At 39.1% G+C, this 25,946-nt stretch overlaps 1 protein-coding gene across 3 annotated transcripts in view; it reads left to right on the plus strand.

The window, feature by feature from the left end:
* CAMK4 (calcium/calmodulin dependent protein kinase IV) overlaps positions 1–25,946 on the plus strand; it is a 267,756-nt gene that overhangs the window by 167,411 nt on the left and 74,399 nt on the right. For all 3 annotated transcript variants that reach the window (XM_060201264.1, XM_060201263.1, XM_007531867.3), the window contains 2 exons: positions 9,776–9,838; positions 12,589–12,671. In XM_060201264.1, the coding sequence (XP_060057247.1) occupies positions 9,776–9,838; positions 12,589–12,671 (146 nt within the window). The remainder of the gene's footprint in view (positions 1–9,775; positions 9,839–12,588; positions 12,672–25,946) is intronic.

Below are 25,946 nucleotides of genomic sequence, written 5' to 3' on the forward strand. Positions count from 1 at the left end.
GGGAAGATAGCTCTATTAACATCTAGAAATGTAATAATTCAGAAATTATTTGTGAATTTTCAAAATTCCAGTGGACAATTCCTGGTTTAAATATTATTGGCCTATGTCAACAAATTTTTTGGAAGGATTTGAATAAGATTGATGAAGACATTTGACAAGTTATAGCTCTTCTCTATTGGAAAAGTAAAGCTCTGGTTTGCCCTGGCTGTATTCTTTTTACCTCTGTTGCAGAAACAACTTTAAAAAAAAAAAAAAAGACAGAGAGAGAATGTATAGGGGACCAAATGTCATATGGAGTTTCAGAACAGAGCTGGAAGGCAGATGTTGTCAAACATGGTTACATCTGTGCCAGCTGCCATGAGAGAAAAATCCCCTGGAGAAGCCTCAGATATGAACGTGAATTAGATTGAATCCCCAGTGTTGTCTCCTAGAATAAACCATGCACAAAGATGTGTAAACCAGATAAATCACAGGCAAAACCTTAAAGAGCAATTGCCTCCAGTATTTAGTTCCATATAGGTCATAGAGACAGAAACCTCTTTGTCTAAATGAAGTGAATGAAGCCTAGGAATCTATTTATAGAGTAAAAGCAATGCAGAGAATGTATTTTCTGCACAATTTAGTTACAGAACTGATCTTGAAGGCAAAAGAATTTTTCAGAAAACTTTAATTAATACAATCTACTAGATTAAACCACATAAAAATATTTCTAGTAAAACCATTTTGAACTGTAAAATGACAATTTCATGTGGCTCAACTAACAATTAAGAAACCACTGTTCTACTTCACTAGATAGCTCTTTGGGTCTTCAGTTAAATTTATATTTTTTTTAAACTTAAAAAAAATTTTTTTCCCTCCAGGGTTGTTGCTGGGCTCGGTGCCTGCACCATAATCCACCTGGAGGCCATCTTTCCCCCATTTGTTGCCCTTGTTGTTGTAGCCTCGTGGTTATTATTATTGCCGTTGTTGATGTTGTTCGCTGTTGGATAGGACAGAGAGAAATGGAGAGAGGAGGGGAAGACAGAGAGGAGGAGAACAAGATAGACACCTGCAGACCTGCTTCAACACCTGTGAAGCGACTCCCCTGCAGGTGGGGAGCCAGGGGCTCAAACCGGGATCCTTATGCGGGTCCTTGTGCTTTATGCCACATGCGCTTAACCCACTGCGCCACCACCCTACCCCCTAAATTTATATTTTTAAGCAGTCAGGTGGTGATGTGTCTATGATTGCACACATTACAACGTGAAAAAACTTGGGTTCAAGCCTCCCAGTCCCCACCTGTAGGAGGCAAGCTTGATTAGCAGGGAAGCAGTGCCTCTCTTTCTCTCTCCTTCTCTATCTGTTACCTCTTTCCCTCTCAGTTTCTCTCTGACCTATCAAGTAAATAATTTCAAATCTTTCCAAAATCTATTTAAAAACTTTTTAAGTTTTATAAAAGATACTGAGAATTGGGAGCTGAGCGGTAGCATAAGTGTACATGGCGCAGAACACAAAGGCTGGCATAAGGATCCCGATTCAAGCCCCCAGCTCCCCACCTGCAGGGGATCGCTTCAGAAAGATAATGAGAATTAGTGAGGGAGAAAAAGAGAGAGTGACCAAGTAGATTAAAAGCTTCCAATAGCACAGCTATATATACAAGATACTGGGTACTGTACAGCAAACCATAACAAAGGGACTTTTCAAAGTTAACCCAATTAACAAATAATGTGATGATAATATTAGCTATTGATTGTCTTTTTGAACCCTAAGACAGCAGGAACCTCACATCTTCACTATAGAGCCCCTACTTCCCCCAGTCCTGGCACCCTTGGATAGGGCTCACTTTCCCGTATGCATCTCCCAATCCAAACCAAATAATATTGCATCCGCCGATCACAACCTAACCAAAGCAACGATTGCCATCTCAACATGCTTCACCTCAGAGTGTATCCAGAGACTTCACGTGTGGAATGACAACCCTTCAGCTTCATTACTCAGGTGAGACCTTTCCTTTTATAGTACACTCTAATTTCATCTCAGGTAGTTCACTTTCTAACAAAGTCCCATAACCTAGACATACACCAGTTTCTGTGAGAGAGAGCGTATGTGCACACGTATCCATAAACTACTGCAAAATATATACCTGAAAGCAGGATTACACTAGAGTTTGCAGTGAGTACCTCCCTAACACTTCCTCTCCACTATTCCAAGCTTGGGATCCATGATTGCTCAACAAATTATTTGGCTTTGTATGTTAACTCTCTTTTCAATCACCAGGTTCCAGATGCCACCAGGATGCTGGATAGGCTTCCCTGGATTGAAGACCCCACCAATGTGTCCTGGAGCTCAGCTTCCCCAGAGACACACCTTACTAGGGAAAGAGAGAGGCAGACTGGGAGTATGGACCGACCAGTCAACGCCCATGTTCAGCGGGGAAGCAATTACAGAAGCCAGACCCTCTACCTTCTGCAACCCTCAACGACCCTGGGTCCATGCTCCCAGAGGGCTAGAGAATGGGAAGGCTATCATGAGAGGGGGTGGGTTATGGGGATTGGGTGGTGGGAATTGTGTGGAGTTGTACCCCTCCTACCTTATGCTTTTGTTCACTAATCCTTTCTTAAATAAAAAATTAAAAAAAAAAAAAAAGAGAGAGTGAAAAAAAGTATTTAGCAGTATTTTGTATCTACAAAATACTGCTAAGCTCTGGTATATTCCAGTGCTGGGTGTTTGAACCTGGGGCATCTGGTACCTCCAGAATACAAGTCCTGTGTTCTAAAGATGATCTATGACTCCAGTCCTCATCAGATTCTCATTTTATGGTTAGACAGAAATCTAAGAGGTTTATGAGATAACAGCCTATCTACCTATCTAGTCTGTTACCAGTTGTCATCTAGTCAGCGATTAGCTATTATTAGCTATCTACTATCAAATTATGAGAGTTCTCAAAGCATGAAGTGATAAACTACCACAAATCAGATGATTTAAGATATAGGAATTTATTCTTTTCCAGTCCTGAAAACCAGAGTCTAAAATAAAGGGGCTGGCAAGCTTCGATCATCTTGAGCTCTATATAATAAAATTTGTTCCATGTCTCTCTCTTAGTCTTTAATGACAGCCATCAGTGATTGCTTGTTCCTTGATTAATTTCTGCTTTTGTTGTCACATAGCCATCTTCTCACATATCTTCATATCATCTTTCTACTCGTATATTTATGTCCAAATTTCCCTTTCTTCTGATAGGACCAGTGCTGTTGAATGATAACTAACAATGCATCAGAAAGCTAATGAACACAAACAAATATCATTCAATTTATATGTGATTAAATTTACATAGAACTGTTTTTATGCCCTGCCTAAGGAAGGTGTTCTATTTTTTTCAAAGTTATTTTATTTATTTATTTTAAAAAGGAGACATTAACAAAACCGTAGGATAGGAGGGGTGCAACTCCACACAATTCCCACCACCAGATCTCTATATTCCATCCCCTCCCCTGATAGCTTTCCTATTCTTTATCCCTCTGGGAGTATGGACCCAAGGTCATTGTGGGTTACAGAAGGTGAAAGGTCTGGCTTCTGTAATTGCTTCCCTGCTGAACATGGGCATTGACTGGTTGATCCATACTTCCAGCCTGCCTCTCTCTTTCCCTAGTTGGGTGGGTCTCTGGGGTAGTGGAGCTCCAGGACACACTGGTGGGGTTGTCTGTCCAGGGAAGTCTTGTTGGCATCCTGCTGCCATCTGGAACCTGGTGGCTGAAAAGAGAGTTAAGATACAAAGCCAAACAAATTGTTGAACAACTATGGACCTAATGGATGGAATAGTGCAGATGAAGTGTTGAGAGGTACTCACTGCAGACTATTGTGTACTTTTGCTTTCAGGTATATATTTTGCCCTAGTTTATGGATATGTGTGAACATATGCTGTATCTCAGGGGACCTGGTCTATATCTAGGTTTTGGGACTTTGTTAGGAAGTGAACCACCTGGAATGGAATTAGAGAATCCTGTGAAAGGAAAGGTCTCACCCAAGTAATGAAACTGAAGGGTTGTCATTCCACACCTGAAGTCTCTGGACACAGTCTGAAGTGAAGCATGCTGAGATGGCACTCCTTGGGTTGAATAGGTTGTGATCAGAGGATGGAATATTATTTTATATGAATTGAGAGAAACATGCAGGAAAGTGCGCCCCACCCTAAGGTTCCAGGACTGGGGGAAATATAGGCTCTATAGTGGAAATATGAGGTTCCTGCTGTCTTAAGGTTCAAGAAGACAATGCATAGTTATTGTTATCATCACATTATTTGATAATTAGGTTAACTTTGAAAAGTCCCTTTGTTAGGATTTGCTATATAATAGCCAACATCTTTTATATAACTGTGCCACCAGTTGCTTCTGTTCTCCCTGGTCTAGGCTTTTGAGAAAGTCAACATATCAAAGACTCAGCAAATGTATTAAAAAAAACCCTCAGTCTGTGTTTTAAAAAGTTTGAGACATGCAAGCAATTTTCCCCTCTCATATTAATGAAATAGTGATTTATATGACTACAATTTAATAGGAGTGTACATAGACACTATTCCCACCACCACCAAAAGACTGCCCCCCCCCCCCGCTGCCCCAGGAAACCGAATGTCCACCCTCCCCCTCACCACAGGGTTTTTACTTTGGTGCCCTACTCTAGATTTAGTCAGATACTGCTTTGAGTTTTCCTTTCTGTTCTTCTTTCCCAACTTCTGTTGATGAGTGGGATCATCCCATACTCATCTTTATCTTTCTGACTTAGCTCACTTAACATAATTCCTTCTAGCTCCATCCAAGATGGGTCAGAGAAGGTGGGTTCATTGTTCTTAATAGCTGCATAGTGTTCCACTGTGTATATATACCACATCTTTTTCAGCCACTCATCTGTTGTTGGGCACCTGAGTTGCTTCCAGGTTTTAGCTATTATGAATTGTGCTGCTATGAACATAGGTGTACACACATCTTTTTGGTTGGGTGTTATGGAGTCCTTGGGGTATAACCCCAGGAGAGGAATTACTGGGTCATATGGAAGGTCCATGTCTAGTCTTGTGGGAGTTCTCCAGACTGCTCTCCAGAGAGGATGGACCAATTACATTCCCACCAGCAGTGCAGAAGGGTTCCTCTGTGCCCACAGCCTCTCCAGCATTTGTTGTTGCCAAAGTTAATTTTTTATAATAATACTCTTTTTTGTTGTTTTGTTTTGTTTTTCTGTTTTTTGCCTCCAGGGTTATTGCTGGGGCTCGGTGCCTGCACCACGAATCTACCGCTCCTGAAGGCCATTTTTTCCATTTTGTTGCCCTGGTTGTCCCATCGCTGCAGTCATTATTATCACTGCTATTGATGTCATTGTTGTTGGATAGGACAGAGAGAAATGGAGAGAGGAGGGGGAAACAGAGAGGGGGAGAGAAAGACAGATACCTGCAGACCCGCTTCACCGCCAGTGAAGCTTCTACCCTGCAGATGGGGAGCCAGGGGCTCTAACCCGGATCCCTAAGCCAGTCCCTGCGCTCTGCGCCAAGTGCACTTAACCTGCTGCGCTATCGCCTGACCCCCAATAATACTCCTCACATCTGAATTAAGTTTGAGTACTTTTTTGGGAGATATTTGCATAGATTTTTTTCTGTGCCTACTTACCCTTCTTATGACTTTCTACATAAGGAAGGACTTAGCTCTCATTGACAACAGAGACATAGTTTCCCCTAAAGCACCACGCTCGTCATTGAGAATCTGTTAGACATTTATGTCAGGGTGACAGGTAAGACTCTAATGTATTCATGAGATGATAGAATTAAAAGGAGAAACCCATTACCAGGCAGGTATTGAACATAGTTAACAGTGACAATAAACAAAATAAATTATCAGGCTTGGATAATTGGGTATTTCTACTAAAAATATTCTTGTGGGTAATTCACTTATAATTAAGTCATTAAATTACCATATGTTTATATGAATATAATGCCATAAACTTTGAGTATAGATGATTATATTACATAAAATTTACAACACATTTAAATACATACTAACCGAGGTTACAATATCTACACTTTCTTTTACCAAAGCAGACATTGCACTTTGATTTTAAACAAAATGTTTCTCTGTCTCTCTGTTTACCCCTACCCTCTTTATTTCTGTTTCTATCCAATAAAGATAATTTAAAAAATTAAAAATAAATAAAAATAAAAAACTGACCATGTGCTATTCATTTTTATTGTTATGATGCACATCAAATATTTGAATCAATGTAGGTTAAAGATGAGCACCAACTGAACACTACCATAACCACTTTTAACCCCTCATGGATATGCTCTAGAAGTGCAGGCAAGATCGCCCTTGATCAGTGACAGGGAGAAGAATAGTAAATCAGTAGCTCAAATAGGCTTCTTAGCCCAATTGAGTCTCAGAACACATTAAGGAAAGTAGCTGGCAGATAACAAGCCATGTCAAGTAAAGTGAAACTTCTTCAAGCATTCTGTCTGTTGCAATCTATTCATTTTCATGGTGACTATTAAACCAAGTTTCCTGAAATAGGAACAGGGATATTTCTATTCAGTTTGTGACAAATCTAAGTCTACAAGAGAAAAAAGATAATGGGGCAGAATCTTAAAATTCCTGACCTAATCTGTATGCTTTGCCATTCAAAGAGCTACTTGGAAGCTTGAACAGCCTTGGAGAGAACTAGTTTCAGTTTGCTATTTTTATAGAAATGATGCTGGAATCTGTCACAACTCATCTTATTTATTTATCCTCTCATTATATTGATCTCTCCTAGCTATTTTATATATATACACACCACACTTAGCAGCAAGTCAATACAAGAGAGAGGAGGGGAAAAATGAGTACAAGAAAGCAGGCATGTCATGTACCCGCTTATTATTGCCTCAAAAGATAAATATGCTTTGAGTTACACTATCACTAAGGTCATCACATTCAGTTTTTTTGGTAGTTCAATATGCAGTGGATATCTGGACATAAAATTATCCTCACCTTTTGTTTGTTTGTTTATTTGTTTGTTTACAAGGGAGTGGTGGTTAACAGATGGGGGGGTATTTAGGTACAGCAAAATGGGCTAAGGGGCAACAATTTGCTAGTCATGAAGGTGGGAGCCATGAGCTTTTAAGCTGGTTACCAACACTTGGCTACAGGGATCTTCACCTCCTTTATGTGGAATCTGTGGAGCAGAAAAAGGTGGCATATGACTATTGCAAAACAGAGGAAGAGCTTACGGTACCTACTATACCCTAGTAGTTGAAGCAGACTAGAATTTTCCTGGAGAACTAAACAAGAAAAACCTTGTAGCCAAAAGGAAGGACTGAGATACAAATGCTGTAGGAGCTCATTTTCTTATACTGCTAGAGATTGATAGATTTTTTTTCTTCAAATGATTTCTCCATGTTGCTTAATGTTTTTATTTAAGAATAAAAAATAAATTGATGAGGGTTGGTGAGACAGCATAAGGGTTATACAAAAGACTTTAATGACTGAGGCTCCTAGGTCCTCATTTTAGTCCCCAGCATCACCATAAGCCAGAGCTGAGCAGTGCTTTGGTCCTTTTCTATGTCTTTCTTTCTTTTTAATATTTTATTAATTAATTTATTTATTATTGTAATAATAAGAGAAATTGAGAGGAGAAGATAAGATAGAGAGACAGAGTGCTTCAGCACTTGTGAAGCTTTCCCCTGAAGGTGGGAATCAAGGGTGTGAACCCTGGTCCTTGCACACTGTAATATGTGAGCTTAACCAGGTGTGCCACCACCTGCCCCCCCATCTCTCTCTCTCTCTCTCTCCATATATATATATATATATTGTTCAATAAAATAAAGTTAAAATAAAATAAATTGTGGTGCACCTGGTTGAACACACATGTTACAGTGTGCAAGGATCCAGGTTCGAGTCCCCGGTCCCACCTGCAAAAGGAAAGCTTCATCAGTGGTGAAGCAGGGCTGCATGCGTCTCTCTCCCTCTGTCACCCCCTTTGCTCTCCATTTCTGGCTGACTCTAATAAATAAAAATTTTTAAAAAAGAAGAAAAATCACTATAGTGTGATTGATTTCTCTGTAAGCCCACTTATTCTTCTGGTGTTGTAGCTTAAAAGGTAGAATTCATTGTTTATTTGAGACAACTCATTGTTGTGCTCACAGAATCATACTGTTAATTGCACCCAAACCTTTTCACATCCATATCTAAAGCCCTGCATACTTTGAACAGCTTAGACAGCAGGTAGCACAGTCAGAGCACAAGTACTATCTATATATTGCTGTGATGGATTTTATAGTGAAAGGAGGACACTAAAACCACTCCATTTAGCATCTGCTAATTGCTAGTAGTAGAAACATGCTGGATAACTGAAATAGAGAAGGAAATTGAGTGGCTAATACAATAAAATAATAGCTTATGCATGACTGAATCTGGGATTGAATGATGTCATCAGTGCTCATTCTTTATATCAGCAATGTTTTTCCCCCTTTCTTGTCTTTGTTTTCAGTAAATTGGTCTCCATACGGTATAAAAAATGGCCATTGGTAGTGGGAGGCTCAGTTATTTTTCATTTTTATGAATTGGGAGGGGGAAAAAAAGAATAGCTCTTTCTTGATTATTTGAGGAAAGTTCCCAATTAGAATGAATTGGGTCTAGGTGAACATTCCTGAACTAATGTGCTGGCCAGGTAACATAGTGTTCTTTTTTATTAGACTTGGCTGTGTGCCCACCTCTGTGTCAGAAAGAATCACCATGCTTGAGAGTGCCACTGAGATTGGGAGAGGAATCTAAAAAAGAAGGAGAAGTCATATGAGATGAACTTCTATATCAGTGATGCTAGTAATGACTATTGATAGAAAGTGAACTGGAAAAATAGATAATAGTTATGCAAAAGGCTTCCTTTCTTGAGATACTAAAGGTCTCAGGTTCAATCCCCAGCACTACTATAAGTCAAAGCTGAACAGTTTTCTGGCGAAGGAAGGGAGGGAGAAAGGGAAGAAAGGAAGGAAGGAAGGAAGGAAGGAAGGAAGGAAGGAAGGAAGGGAGGAAGGGAGGGAGGGAGGGAGGGAGGGAGGAAGGGAGGAAGGGAGGAAGGAAGGGGAAGTTGCAAAAACTTGATTTCTTATGTAAAAATTACTCATAGAGCTGGGGAAATTGCTCAACTTGTTAGAACATCAACCTGATGTCTCTGAGGCTACACATTCAATCCCATCATTACCTTATAGCAGGGTTTAACAGAACTCTGGTTATCTATGTGTCTCATAAATTTTAAAAGGAAAAACCAAAGATCAGAGACCTTAATAAAAAGGATCCATGGAAAGTATCTGACAAGTTGTGACTTATATTTCTTTTATTATGTTTTTATTTATTATTGTATAGAGACAGAAATTGAGAGGGGATGGGGGAGATAGGGAGAGAGAGAGAGAGAGAGAGAGAGAACGAGGGAGAGAGAGAGAGAGAGAGACCTGTAGCCCTACGTCACCACTAGTGAGGCTTTCCCTCTGCAGGTGGGGACCAGGGGCTTGAACCTTGGTCCTTGGGAATTTAATGTGAGCACTTAACCAGGGTGACTCTTGCACTTGGTTCTATTTTACACCTGAAGTAGAAGGTCAAGACATGCAGTTGGGAAGAAGGAGGAGAAGGAGAAGAAGAAGAAAAGGAGGAGGAGGAGAAGGGATAAATAGGGTGAAATGAAAAGCTTAAAAACTGACTTCTGTTGATTATCTGCTTCACTCAGATGGTTTATTATTACCTATTCTTTACTGTAATAGAGGTTTACTTTCAGTCTCTCTTATTTTGTTTTTTAGGTGGACAAAAAAATCGTGAGAACTGAGATAGGAGTTCTTCTTCGCCTGTCACATCCAAACATTGTAAGTGATTTTTAACCTACTACTTCAAATAATTTTCAAAGTTATACAGTGGAGTTTTTGTTATTTGATTGTCTGTATTAAGAAACGAGAAAGAAATTCTTCTGTCACCAGTAGCCATGACCTCACTCTGGTCATCTGATCATATTTTCAAATCTTTAACTGAATGAATGTTAATAGTGCTTGAAAGAGTTTTAACAGGGATAGAACAATATATTACCATCTTTATTTTTATATTTTTATTTTATGCATGAAAAGATAACTAAATTTTGGGTAGTTGCATTTTGCTCTAATAATGTATTTTTCCTTCTTTTCTTTCTTTTTTTAATATTTATTCCCTTTTGTTGCCCTTTTTCCTTCTTTTCTATGCCCATTTTATTAATATTTTATTGCTGCAAAAGCCCATAAAGAAAATACAATGCTTTCCATAGTCACTTCAGTTTTCTTTGATGGTATCTGTCACAGTAACAATGCCGCAATTAAAATAAATGATTTGCTTGAGTAAGGAAAATGAAATATCCCCAGAAGTTCTGTCCAAAGTTATGTCCAAACAAAGGCATTGGAAGAATAGTCTTATAGAACATTTTTGTGAGCAAACTAAGTGAAACAAATGAAATTTTTTTTCAGGTATAAGTTGTATTTATTAATTGAGTCACATACTTAAAGTCAATATTGTTCTCATTTCTCTGAGAAACTTGCACTGTTCCAGAGGTTAGTTTGCATTACTTAGGCTCAAGACAAAGGGCTTAAAACTTAGCCAATGATTAACTGTTTATTCAGCTAGAAGTGAAAGAAAAGCTGAATAAGGTGATGTAAGGTGATGTTACCTGCATTGTCTTATGTTACCAAAAGGAAGAAATAAATGGCTGCTAGCATTGGTTCAGCTCATCAGTGATGCTGCAGGGACCCAGAAACACTACATTCATAGGTTCTACTATCCTCAGTGATTGGTCGACCTTCAATCCTATCATCTCGTCCAAAAATGATTGCTTTACAAATGTTTGCATCTATATTCAAGACAGAGAAGAGCACAAAAGCTCTATTAGCTGGGTCTCATGAGAACAACACAAGGTTTTTGTTTTGTTTTGTTTTGTTTTGTTTTGTTTTGTTTTTCACTCAGAATTCTCTTTGGATTTTAATGCCAGAATTGGTCACGTCACAAGAGCAACCTTAAATGAATAGAGTGTAGGAAGTTGGTGATAAGAATCATAAGTTTCAGTCAGTCATGACCTGTAATTTAAGGTTAAAAATTCTGAACAAAAACTGAGTTTTATATGCAATATGGTAAGAAGAGAAGAGCTTTGGGTAAGCAGTACATTTGCCATATATACACCATCACTATTTTACATTATCTGTCATTTCTATTTCAGAGAAATCAGTTATCTGAACAGAATAGATCTAAGATATTTCTTTTTAAATATTTATTTATTTATATATTCTCTTTTGTTGCCCTTGTTTTATTGTTGTAGTTATTGTTGTTGTTACTGATGTCGTCGTTGTTGGACAGGACAGAGAGAAATGGAGAGAGGAGGGGAAGACAGAGAAGGGAAGAGAAAGATAGACACCTGCAGACCTGCTTCACCACCAGTGAAGCGACTCCCCTGCAGGTGGGGAGCTAGGGGCTCGAACCGGAATCCTTACACCAGTCCTTGTGCTGGTCCTTGCGCTTTGTGCCACTTGCACTTAACCTGCTGTGTTACCGCCTGACTCCTCCCCCCCCAAGATATTTCTGATAAAAAAATTAGTATTTTAGATACCTGTGATAAACCTCCATGTGCTTCTGTACTCCATGTATTCCCTCATAATTTCTGTGTTGAAGTCTTAGCCCCCAGTTGCCTCAGAGTATGGCTTTATTTGGAGATAAGGTGTATAAAGCCATACTGAGTTAAAATGAGACTAATAAAGTGGGATCTAGTTCAACTTGACTGGCATCCTTGGATCAAAATGGGTGCTCCCACACAAAGGAAAAAGTCATATGAAGATACAGTGAGGAGATAGTTATTTGCAAGTCAAAAAGAGAGACCTTCAAAGAACCCATCTCAGACCTCTACCTGCCAGAAATATGAAGAAAAAAATGCAAAACATGTCATTTTTAAAAAGCTAAAAAGACCAATGTGGAATTTTCTACATTTTAGCAGATTATCCCTGTGTTTCTTCTCACCCATCCAAACCTCCTTTCACTTCTGAAGTCTCCATGTGCTAAGGAAAATATTTAAAACTTAATGAGTGTCATGAAAACCCTGTTATGGTTAATCAAAAAACTGTTTGAGGATCTCATCATTTGTTATCTACCAGCACCTTTTTAATTGTTGAGACTATCCTTTCCCTACAAGTACACTTAAAGCTGACTCTGTCCTGCCTCATACATGAAATTCCAAGTGCTTTCTCGAAATGAGAAGGCATTTTCATCAGAAGTGGCCATGAGGCTCTCAAATAGTTTAGGAAGTTTTGTTTGTTTTAATTCTGGAGCAATTGAGAAGATAGAACTTTTAAGCAAAACTAAAGAAGTTTTTTTAAGGGAAGTAGGTTTCAGATTTCCAAAGGAAACATGTAATCCCAAGGATTACATGGATCTTTGAGGAAATGAGGTAACTAGATAGTAACAAAAATGACAAAATACTGCCTGTGCTGAAATGAGGAGTTCTTTATTAGCAATCTTCCCAGGAAGTACTATCACAGAGATTTGTTGTAGCCATTTCCAAGAAAGATGAAAGTAAGTAATTTGTGGTACATTTATTTGTGTCTTTCCCCAGATAAAACTTAAAGAGATATTTGAAACTCCTACAGAAATCAGTCTGGTTCTAGAACTGGTCACAGGAGGAGAGCTGTTTGACAGGTAAGTTGGCCCCTGGAAATCTAAGAACAAAAGGATTTTGCTCTCAACATGAAAAAGAATCAAAGGGAAATTTATTCAGTATACCACTTGATAAATTCTCTAAAATAAATGTTAAAAGGAGGTATTGAATGATATTTGATAAGACATAAATAAATGAGGTGAGATACTGAGTACAAAGATAAATACTGCAAGGTCTATTTACTTTGGCAAACATGCACTTCCCCAATTTAAAAAAAATTCTAAAGTTATATTAAATTTACAGTAAAATATATCAGAATATTTTGTAAGAAAACATTTGATGAGAATTATAGAAAGTTAAACATCTACCATAATAATATTCTCTTGTATGGTTCAAAAGCTCATATAATTTACACTCTTAATGTAAATGCTTCCTAAAATTTTATTTATTTTTGAGAGACAAATAATGATGCAGACTACTGCTCAGCTTTGTCATGTGATGATAGGGATTGAACCTGGGCCTTCAGGGACTTTAGGCAAGTGCATGTCCTGTGTTCTAACTCTGAGATATCTTATCAACCCAAACGATTACTTTTAAGTCTATTTTCTCTATTAAATTGTATAAGGAGCTACACGGTGAGGACTAGAGCATGTTTTGCTCAAGCCAATTATACCTATCATACCCATTTCAATCTTCAGGTAAAAAGCAACAGAATGGCTCTACAAAATGGAATTACATGTGTATCTTCAATACCTAATAATTGTTATTTGTGTATATACAATGAAGTTTCCTTAGAATGTGTTAAATGAATTGTCTGATTTTTAAAAATTGCAACATTTTAATTCAATCTTCAAATAAATGTATCGAATTGGAGTAAGTGAACATTAAGATCTTAAAGACAGTGGGTCAGGATGTTGGTCTCTCAAACCATCTTTGGCATTACATATGCCAGAATGATTTATCTACCTGCCCATAATAAATAAATATATTGTTTTAAAATTTTCCTTATTGCGGGATTAGTGGTTTACAGTCAACAGTAAAATACAGTAGTTTGCACATGTGTAACAGTTCTCAGATTTCCATATTTCCATTTAACCCCCACTAGATCTTCCTCTCCTTTTAGGACCTGAACCCTCCCCTACACCCCAGAGTCTTTTACTTTATACACCAACTGCAGTCTGAGTTCTGTTTAGTGTTTTCCCTTCTGATCTTGATTTTCAAATTTCTGTCTATGAGAGAGATCATCCTATATTCATTCTTCTGTCTCTGATTTATCTCACTTAACATGATTCCTTCAAGCTCCATCCAAGATGAGGTGAAGAAAGTGAATTCACCATTTTTAATAGCTGAGTAGTATTCCATTGTGTATATATATCACAACTTACTCAACCACTCATCTGTTGTTGGACACCTGGGTTGCATCCAGGTTTTGGCTATTACAAATTATGCTGCTATGAACATAGGTATATACAGATCTCTTTACATGGCGTGTTTGGATATATTCCTTAGGATATATCCCCAGAAGAGGAATTGCAGGATCATAGGGTAGGTTCACTTCTAGCCTTCTGAGAGTTCTCCAGACTGCTGTCCACAGGGATTGGACTAATTTACATTCTCACCAGCAGTGCAGAAGGGTTCCTTTGTCCCCACAACCTCTCCAGCATTTATTGCTGCTACCTTTTCTGATGTATGACATTCTCACAGGAGTGAAGTGGTATCTCATTGTTATCATTATTTGACTTTTTCTCTGAATTCAATGACTTGGAGAATTTTTTCATGTTTGTTGGCCTTTAGGATCTCTTCTATTGTGATATCCTCTCCCCATTTTTGGATGGGCTCATTTGGTTTTTCTTCTGAATTTGATAAGCTCTTTATATATTTTGGTTATTAGCCTCTTCTCTGGTGTATGACATGTAACAATTTTCTCCCATTCTGTAAGGGGTAGTTGCTGTGCAGATGTCTCCCCAAGACAAGACTCTGCCACTCTACACAGAGTATTATGGTACTTTCAGGGCTTTCCCCCAACCAATCTTGGCCCAACACATCACTCTGGGGTGTTGACCTAAAAAGTCCGCCTACTCTCCCTCCCCTCACTCCCTCTCTTGCCCACTGGTGAGGTAGCAGGGGATGGCCAATATTTGGCTGGCTTCACATGGCCTGAACCACCCGTCTGACCCAACAATAAAGATTTGTGTTCCCTCTGCACTTAGATTCTCTCTCCATCACACCCCGCCGCCGCATCAAGCAACAGGTAGTGGTTTATTTTGCTTTGTAGAATCTTTTTAACTTGATATAGTCCCATTGGTTTATTTTTGTTTTAGTCTTCTTTGTAATTGAATTCATATCATTGAAGATGCCTATAAAATTTAGATGGAAATGAGTTCTACCAATATTTTCCTCTAAGTATTTGATACTTTCTGGTTTAACACCTAAGTCTTTGACCCATTTGTAATGTACTTTTGTTTTGGGTGAAATATAGTGGTTTAGTTTCATTCCTCTGTGTGATGTTTTTATTATCTTTATTTACTTATTAAATAGAGACAGCCAGAATCCTAGAGGGAATACCCACCTGCAACACTGCTTTTCACCATTTGCAAAGCTTTCCCTCTGTAGGTAGGGGCCGGGAGCTTGAACCTGGGTCCTTGAGTACTATAATGTGTGCTGTCAACCAGGTGCACCACCACTTGTTTCCCTTCTGCATGTTTCAACCCAATTTTCCAACACCATTTGTTGAAGAGATGCTCCTTTCCCCATTTAATAGTCTGGGCACCTTTGTGTTAGATTAGATGTCCATAGGTGTGGGGGCTTACTTCTGGGCTCTCAATTCTATTCCACTGGTCAGTGTGTCTATTTATATTCCAATACCAAGCAGTTTTGATTACAGTGGTCCTATAAAAGAGTTTGAGATCTGGGAGTGTCATGCCTCCAGTTCTTTTCTTTCTTCTCAAGATTGTTTTTTAGCAATTCTAGGTCTTTTCTGGTTCCAGATGAACATTTGTAGCTTTTGTTCTATTCACCTAAAAAAAATTGGATGAGACCTTGATAGAGATTGCATTAAATTTGCATATGGCTCTGGGTAGTATATTCATTTTGATGATGTTAATTCTTCCAATCTATGATCCTGGAATATCTTTTCACTTCTTTGTGTCTTTTTCAATTTCCTTGAATAGTGACTCATAATTTTCAGTATACATGTCTTCCACTTCTTTTGTTAGGTTTATTCCTAGATATTTTATTGTTTTTGTTGCTATAGTAAAAGGAATTGATTTCTGGATTTCTTCTTCTAATTTAGTGTTTGCATAAAGGAATGTCTGACTTTTGTTTGTTAATTTTGTAGCCTGACACCTTACTGTATTGCCTGATGATTTCCAAGAACTTCCTGCTGGATTCTTTATATTTTTCTACATATAGTATCATGTCATCTCTAAATAGTGACAGTTTATTTTGGTATCTGTGTTTATCAGAGATATATGGTATATAATTTCATTTTTTTGTTGTGTCCCTGTCTGCTTTTGATATCTGGTGAAGTTTGCTTCGTAGAAGCTGGAAGGTAGTATTCCTGTGTCTTCAATCATTTGGAAGAGCTTTAAAAATAGAGGTATTAATTCTTAGTTTAAAGTTTTGTAGCATTTATTTGTAAAACCATCTGCTCCAGGACTTTTATTGTTGGGAAGGTTTTTGATAACTGTTTCAATTTCTTTGGCTGTGATTGGCCTGTCCATATTTTCCAGTTCCTCTTTGTTTAATTTTGGAGGTTTATATCTATCTAGGAACTTTCCCATTTCTTCCAGTTTCTCTAGCTTGGTGGCATATAGTTGTTCATAAATAAATATATCTTTAAAAGAGCTTAAATACATATACTTCTTATGGAACTTGTCTGATGGTTATAAATCTAATTTAAGGGAAGGGACAAACACTAACATACTATAAAGAAGTTATGACATATACTAAATGGAGTACAGCTCAGCAATTAAAAAAGACGATATTTTATCCTTCAGGATGGGACTGAATTCTTAGTGAAGTAAAAAAAGTGAAGGGCAACTACTGGGTAGTTTCAGTCACCTATATGTGCAACCTAGCGAATTAAAATGTATGAACTCAGGAGTCGAGCTGTAGTGCAGCGGGTTAGCACAGGTGGCATAAAACGTATGAACTCAAAAAAAGTAGCCCGTATTGAAGACACTGGGAGAACTGTAGTAGTCCTCCTTGGAGAGGTGGGGCTGGGGCACAGAGCATTGGAGATTAGTGATGTGGAAGTATACCCGTATTATCTTATACTCTGGCACATCACTTCTAAATCACTAATAAAAATTTGTTTTTAATAAAACTAACCTAAACTGATTTGCTTCACCTCTGTGAAGCAGTTTTATGCTACTAATCTGACACATTCTGATCCACTATCAGTGTATCTTATTCAAAAAAATTTGATATCATCTAATTTGTAATAATGAATTAAAGTTATTATATTTTAATATCTATTAGTGATTTAATATTAATTTACAAAATTAGAAGATAACAGGGGTATAACTCCACACCATTCTCACCACCAGAGTTCTAAATCTCCAATCCCTTCATTATAAGCTACAGCAGTTCTCCCAAGGTTGCAATATGAATTAACTATTATTTCTACAACTGTCTGACTATATATGTATACATTTAGGCTTTTTTTTAAGGTCTCATCTTCTCTTTCTTTCTAAGTCACTCATGCACCTATTATTACATCCAAATGTCCCTTCCTTTTTCCTCCTTTCTCCAGTTCCAGAGCCCTGTGGTCATCTTCCCCCTATCATTTCTCCCCCACTGGGAATATGGATCAAAATTATTTTTGGGGTGCAGAAGGTGGGATTCTGGCTTCTGTAATTGCTTCTCTGCTGTATATGGGCATTTGGTAGGTCGATCCATACCCTCATTCTGTTTCTATCTTTCCTTAGTGGGGCAGGGTTCTGAAGCAATGAGGTTCCAAGACACATTGATGAGATGGTCTGCCCAGGGAATGACTTTTTTCAGTGTCTCTTTATCTGACACCTCTTTATGGATATAGTCTTTCCTTTGGGTGCCTTGATAGAGTCAGTTTAGATCCTTCTAGATTTGTAGTTATGAGATCTTCCCCTTTTTAAAAAATACTACATATATACATATATATATACGTATATATGTATACTGAGAGAGAGAGAGATTCCAGAACACTGCTCACCTTTAGCTTATGCTGGTGCTAAGGATTGAACTTGGGACCTCAGAACCATAGGTATAAAATCTATTTGCATAACTCTTATGCTGTCTCCTCAACCCCATTAATAACATCTTGCTAAGGAAAACATTCTTTTTTTCCTGCTAGTTTCAGTCTATTAAATTTTGTTTTCTTCAATTATAAATACTTTTAAGACAAAAAACATCATAGTAGTTACTACTCATCTACCTCCCCTTGCTGTCTGGATAAATTTGGAATAAGGATTCATTTTTACTCCTTCCTCATTACTATTTGTCTTGCAAGAAAGAATATGGTTCTCTTATCTTATAATCTAGTTGGTTTTCTTCTTCTAGCGTTTGCCTAGTTGGTTTTGATGCAGCAGATCTCTAGATATAATTTAGAAACCTGACTTCAGTTGATAAATTTCATCTACAGAGATAAATAGGCAAAATATTCAGACTTAACAGAAGATTTCTAAAGAATGGCAAACAGCCAGTAAAGCACTCAACCACTCTATAAACAATTACTGGTCTTATATAATAGACTCCCCCACCCCCACCCCCTTACATCTTGTCCACATCACTGCCATTTCGGAGATAAACTTGGCCTCTCCATTAAGTTACTTAATTTGACAATTATCTTTAAAATTGTATCAAGTTGAAAATTTATCCTGTATTATTTTACATGTACTGCTTGCATTCTTCAGAGTTAACAGTCATATTATGGTCTTCTTTTCCTGTACTTACATCAAAACCAACTTTATTTCATTGTGATGATAAAATTTCATTCTTGTGGGAGTCAGGCTGTAGCGCAGCGGGTTAAGCGCAGGTGGTGCAAAGCACAAGGACCGGCATAAGGATCCCGGTTCGAACCCTGGCTCCCCACCTGCAGCGGAGTCGCTTCACAGGTGGTGAAGCAGGTCTGCAGGTGTCTATCTTTCTTTCCTCCTCTCTGTCTTCCCCTCCTCTCTCCATTTCTCTCTGTCCTATCCAACAACGACAACAACAATAATAACTACAACAATAAAACAACAAGGGCAACAAAAGGGAATAAATAAATAAAATAAATATTAAAAAAAATTTCATTCTTGGCCTAGGGATGGCTCTGATAGTACTAAATAAATTAAGTAGCAGAGCAATTGGGGAAGAGAAATTATACTGTTCCATTATATTCAAAGTGGCTATATTTGATTAGTAAAATGGTCTATTCTGTGACAGTGCTAGAATATTAAGCATAGTTACAAATCCAAGTGAACTCTCAAGTAAAATGTAAAAAGTAAGTTGCTCAGGATAATTAATCAAAAATTTTTGGATAAAGTCAGTGCTTTTTGTGTGGGCAAGAATTTTATTTATATATTTTATTAATATATATTTTATTTTTTTAATTTTGAATTAATTTGATTTAATTTAATAATGATTGATAAGACTGTGGGATAAGAGGGGTTCAATTCCAGACTATTGATTTTCCTCCACCTAGTTCCATATCCCCTCCCTCCACTAGAAGCTTGCCTATTCTTTATCTCTCTGGGAACAAAAATCTTTATGGGGAGCAGAAAGTGGAAGATCTGACTTTTCTAATTGCTTCTATGTTGGATATGGTCATTGACAGGTTTATCCATACACCCAGCCTGTTTCTAACTTTCCCTATTGGGGCAGGGCTCTGGAGAAGTGGTGGGGTTTCAGGACACATTGGTGAAGTCATCTGCTTAGGGAAGTCAGGTTGGCGTTGTGGTAGCATCTGGAACTTGGTGGCTGAAAAGCATTAAGATATAAAGCAGAAAAAATAGTTTAATAATCAAGAACCTAAAGGTGAGAGTATAGCAGATGAAATTGGGTATCTTCATGTTGGAAGATGGTAAGAGGTCTGTTTTAGGTATATTCCAAGGGGCCCATGACTACTATAGTAATTTTTGCCTGAGCCTGACAGCTAACATGCGTGTGGTCTAAAAGTATTGTCTGGGGAGTTGGTGTCAGAGTTGAGAATAGGACTAGAAAGTAGTATATGAATACCATTAACTGTAAACCCCATCAGTCTGACCTCGGGTCCATGTCTATTTATATTTAGCCCCAAGCCTTTATAAACTTTGCATTCCTGTCAGTCTGAGCCCACATTCCATGGTCACAGCTAGGAACATTCTAGGCTGCACTCATTTCAGGACCAGTCTTCCTCAAATGGCAGAGTGTGTTGAACCATCCTCTCTTCAGAGAGTGGAGCAATTATGGGGCACCCGCTACAACACAGGTCTATGCAGTTGCCCCACGTAAGCAAAATGGGGCCTGCTTTCAGTGCGGTCGCCAAAGACATTGGCATAACCAATGTCCTGATAAGTTGCGACCACGCCTCCAGTCAGGGAAACCACGCCTCCAGCCAGAGCAACCCCGCTTTCAGTCAGGGAGCCAGAGACCACGTACTGTTTGTCCAAAATGTCTTAAGGGATTTCATTGGAAGAGAGATTGTTGGTCCCAATTTCATAAAAATGGTTCACCCCTGAATGGTACAAATTCGGGGCCTGAGATTTTGTGGAAAGAAATATAGCTTCCCTGCCCAGCCGTATGTCTCTGGTCGTCTCTGTTACCTGCCTGTGAAGCTAGTCCGGCCAGCTGGAGCCTCCGAATTTTAACAACAAGTGGCACCCACATGGACCTGACCTGCGCATCTCTCAGATAAGTAAAGACAATTTGGCTACCAATGTACTATGGCCTTCTCTTCTGCTTGTGAAGAGATCTCCAAAGGCCTCTCTCTTTCTTCACGAGACTGTTTTGCTGTTTCTGGAACATTTATCTCTGGACCACTCTGTGGTTTCCACGCGCTCGGGCGCACTCAAAACAGCCAGATGAGTCGGGAAGAGCCAGCGGGCAAGAGGTGAGGCGCGGAGCTGCCTGTTCCACCTGGTGGAACAGCCAGCCAGCCGGCTGCGCCCAGACAACCCCGCGCACCGCGCCCGCAGCCCCGCAGTCTGCAGCCCCGCAGTCCCGCAGCATGCAGGAGCCCGACACCAGCACGCAGGAGCCCAATGCCACCACACAGGAGCCCGATGCCAACACGCTGAAGCCCGATGCCAACACGCAGGAGCCCGATGCCACCACACAGGAGCCCAATGCCAGCACGCAGGCCAGACCACAGGAGCCGGCTCGCCACCGCGTGGTGCAGGGCACTGGACATGTGATCCCTCCATGCAGCTCAGCCACTGCGAGCAGGGCAGCAGACATGACAGGGCCATGGGGCAGGGCCGCGGTGGCCTATCATGGTCGCCACCCCTGGGCACCTCGGCCCGCGCCTTCTACAAGGCTGGCCCGCCTGTCCTTGTGCTATGAATTCTGGACAGATCCCGAACCTCCCGGGCTTCCTGCCGAAACTGGACATCCTGGCAGAGATCCTCAGCTCCGGTCTGAAGGCAGACAAGCTGGAGTACACAGAGATTTGTACAGAGATCGCAATCTGCAATTCCTAGAAGTGAAGCTGCCCAAGAGACCACCACTGGACCACGCACCCCCCCAACACCTAAGACAGTACATATCTAAATTCGTGTTTGAAATGACATGTCTTCGTAAGAAAGGTTTCTCTCCTTGTGCATTAATGACCATGTTTATGTGTATGTTTAAAGTTTGGTAAACAGTAACTTTAAGGCTAAATTCTTACTAGTGAAAGTTAAATGAAAAAGGTTTTCAATGTAATTCTCATAAAGATAAAATTAACTTACATTTAAAGTCTGAGGTAAAAATTAGTTAACAATCAATATATTTTAACTAAGTTGGTCTAAACAAAAGGTTAAATAGACTTGTTGATATGTAAAACTCTCCATTACCTTCTCTATTAGAATTGGTAGATTACACAATGGCTATGCTAATTATTCTTATGCCTGAGGTTTTCTTTCCTGCGCACACCTAGGGTGTATCTCCATCTTGAATGGGTGTAACAAAAGGTCAAAAAGACGTTGTTGATATGTAAAAGTCTCAAATTCCTTCTCTATTATAAATTTTAGATTGTGCTGTGGTTATGCTAATAAGAAGTTTTGTTTCATAGTAAGTAATTGTAGCCAGCTGCCTTTGGGACTCTAGGCCGTTCCCCACCCCCATGCAAATGCCTGTCGAGGCAAGTATGCCCCGCAGAGGCAAGAAATGTTTTTTTTTAAGCTGATAAAGTTTTGCCCACAGAGGCAAGAAATGGCCCCCTCAGGCCTTCCCTGAGGCAGCACACTGGTTCTTGTTACTTGCTTACATGTTTCTCCATGTTTGTGCCAGTCTCTTTTTTAAAAAATGCCTGTACGATATAGGTTTCTGTTCACCCTACACCCTTGATACTGTAATCATTTAGTTAAAAAGAAAAGGGGGAACTGTTATATGCTTTACATTGGGTTGTTCTAGCTCTTCCCCTGCCAAGAAAATTGGATCAGTCCTGCTAGTTTCGCGGGCCCGCTTGGCCCTGCCCCAAGGAACCCTGAGAGGGTTCCAGAGTTCCAGAGTTGAAGAGTAAGAGAGTGCTTGGCACCGCTGCGGGGGTAAGAGGCAGCAGAGTTCTGTTTGGTGATTAGTTTGGGTTAGTTTATGAATCGTTGTTCCTGAATAAAGAAATATAGCTTCCCTGCCCAGCCGTATGTCTCTGGTCGTCTCTGTTACCCTCCCGTGAAGCTAGCCCGTCCAGCTAGAGCCGCCGAATTTTAACAACAAGGAAGGTTCCTTGCTGGGTTTAAGGCAATAGATTTTTTTTAATACAACTATAAAACTATTACATGATCTGAAAATTTCAGAGTTTACTATTACTTCTTAATGTAGATATAACACTTTTAAAAATTACTGATCCTTACAATATTCTGTTAAAATTTCAAAGGATTTTTTTTCCTGAATTGTAACTTCAATATGATAATGTGCTATGAATTTTAAAGTGTGGGTCTTTTTATGCTTTCTTTTTGAGTTTTTCTTGCCTGACTGTGCTTTTTCAAATGCCAAACATTGTATATAAAAATTTTTATATAGCAAATTTTTTTGCCCCAGTAGTAGGTATGTACTAGATTGATTCAAAGTTGAACTTCTGAGAGTTGGTCTATTATTTCATCAACCCTTATATGTAGAATTTTGCTTTTTAAGGGTTTCAATTTAAGCCAGAGTCCTTCTTTGAAAGACCCTAAACACCAACTGATGTTTCTTTGATCCTTTGACAAGGACAAATGACAAATTTTTGCTTAGCTGCTTGGCTGCTGATTTAGAATCAGTAAATCCTTTAATGGAAACAGAGGAAACAAATGTTAGGTATGCCTTGTGTGTTCTTTTCTTCTCTTTCTTTCTTTTTTTTTCTTTTTTCTTTTTTTTTTTTTGTGTGTGTGTGTTTTGCCTCCAGAGTTATTGCCTAGGCTTGGTGCCTGCACCACAAATCCACTGCTCCTGGAGGCCATTTTTTTCCTTTTGTTACCCTGGTTGTTTTGCCATTGTTGTGGTTATTATTATCATTGTTATTGATGTTATTGTTGTATAGGACAGAGAGAAATAGAAAGAGGAGGGGAAGACCGAGAGGGGGAGAGAAGGACAGATACCTGCAGACCTGCTTCACCACCTGTGAAGCAACTCCCCTGCAGATGGGAAGCCAGGGGCTTGAACCAGGATCCTTCTGCTGGTCCCTACGCTTTGCGCCCTGTGTGTGTGTGTGTTCTTTTCTTAACCTTGGCTTCTGAGCCTTCACCTTTTTCATAATTCTCTGATGTCTAAATATATCAGAGTTGAAAAGAAACAAAGAAAGAAGAAGAGATACCATAGCTCCACTACAATGCTTATGAAACTTTCCCATGTAGGTGCTCCCATGTAGTAATTGGGGGCTTAAAATAGGCCCTTTTGAATGTTGATGTGTGTATTTTACCAGTTGAGCTACTTGCTAGCTCCCTGTTTCAGTTTTCTCTGTCAGCCCTCTGGATAAGCAGGATAAAAGCATTGTCTATACTACACAGATGTGAATACTGAGAATTAGTAAAGGTGAATCCACTTCCCGAATTAGACAGCTCAGCTGCCTTCTGGTACAAGTCTTTAACACCCTCCACCCTCTACTCCACTCTCTAGTACTTAGAGACTAATATGTGGTCCACTTCTAGGACAGAGAAATCATCTTATCTGTCTTTTATATACTGGATCTTATATTCATATTGTGATACTGTTACTGTCTCTAAAGGTCCTAGTACACTCTTAGGGGAAAATTGTGGTAATATAAAAATATTGGTAGATCCACATCATGTTTGTCTATTTCCTGTCATCTAGACCACAAAATCCATGAGGTGGTTTAGAATCAGTGTGCTTTGGGTAACAATTTGGTTGTCACCAATTTGGTTGGAATCACAGGAACATTTCACATTTACCTAGAATATGCAAAGAATTTTAAGAAAAATGGATATTAATGGATGGAAAGTGGAGCTCAGGATCCAAACGTAGAAAAAAAAAGACCTGATGAGTCTGAACTACTTTAATTTCTTACAGTATTCTCTTTCCAACACATTTCCATTCCTGACCCAAGATAGTCAGTACATTGTTTTTTGTCTCTATGGATGCCATGTAAATTGAGTTGCACACCATGAAGTCATTCATGTCATGTTGGTATGCTTCTAGTTCTGCTTCTGGGATCCCTTCTGTTACATTGCTTGACGTTGTGGTCTATTTACATGGCCATTCTGTTACATTGGTTTGGTCTCACTCCCCCTGTCTCCAGGAGATTTTAGTTTAGTCCTTGCTAGTTGGCACTCTTTTCTTTTCTCCGCCCCCTATCATACGTACTTCCTTGGTTCCTGACGCTGCCGCCAGAGGAGAAAGATGCAGTACAGATTTGGGTTGTGATTAGATTAGATTAGTTTTTTGAACCGTTCGTTAGTGAATAAAGAAATATTGCTTCTCTGCTCAGCCGTGTGTCCCTGATCATCTGTCTCCCGCCACAAAGCTAGCCTGGCATACCGGCTCCATGAACTCTGACCGACAACATCAGGAATTTTTTATTAATCTTCCCTGTTTCTAAGATTTAATCATGCTTCAGAGTATATCATAATGTTCTCCTTTTACTACTGCATGACACTCTGTCCATGTATCAGTTTATGAACACTTTATTTCATCTCCAGTAACATACTTGACCTTAGGTGCAGGCATCCCTTGTGCTGACCTTGTAGAATATGAAGGACAGAAGAAAAATAAAAAGCTTCCTGATTTTTGTGACTTTATGCCATAAGCAATAAAATCCTTTGTCTCCAATCCAAAAGTTTCATCTATTCCCAATAGTCACAGATATATACTAGGCTAATTTAGTGGCCTTTTAATTTTTTTTAATTATCTTTATTTATTGGATAGATACAGCCAGAAATCAAGAGGGAAGGGAGGAAGAGACAGAGAGACACCTGCAGTCCTGCTTCACCATTCCTGAAGCTTCCCCCCCTGCAAGTGGGAACTGGGAGCTCAAATCTGAGTCCTTCCTTGCACATTGCAACATGTTCGCTCAACCAGGTGTGCCACCACCTTACCTTTAGTAGTTTCTAAATATGATAGAATTATATCCAAGCTTATGTCCAGTTTTCCTTTTCACATTTTTTTGACTACTCTAGGTCATTTGATCTTTCTACATCTTCAATCTGTTTGTTTTTTTTTTCTGAGAAGGAAAGAAATTGTAATGTATCAGAAACAAATTTCTTTATCTTATTTAGTTTATGTCACCTTTGCGATGTTCCAGATATAAGTCCCTTACATGGATTTCACTTTCTTCGCTATCTTATAGGTTTCTTCTAACTCAGTTAATGTGTTTCAAACAAAAATAGTAAATAAAGTTCAATTTATACTGTATACCTTTCACCACCTCCACTTTTTTCCTTTCTTTTATGCTCAAGCTCTAGAAAAAAGTATGAAATAAATCTAGCCTAATCAAAGTATGTGTTTTCTTCATTTGAGTGTAGTCAGATAAAATTACACAAGAAGATGTGTGTAGGCTAACACCAGGGCCTGTACATTAGCTTACCTTAGTGTGCTTGCTTTGCCAAGTGCATGACCTCTGTTTGAGCCCATCCTCCACTGCAGTGGAGAAAGCTTCAGTGCTGTGTTGTTTTTCCCTTGCTGTCTCTGTCTCTCTCTTGCTTAACCCAGAGTGGTGAAGCTCCAGGGGTGGGGGGGGAACTTTA

Source organism: Erinaceus europaeus, chromosome 11 (genome assembly GCF_950295315.1).
Source record: "Erinaceus europaeus chromosome 11, mEriEur2.1, whole genome shotgun sequence".
Lineage (NCBI taxonomy): Eukaryota > Metazoa > Chordata > Mammalia > Eulipotyphla > Erinaceidae > Erinaceus > Erinaceus europaeus.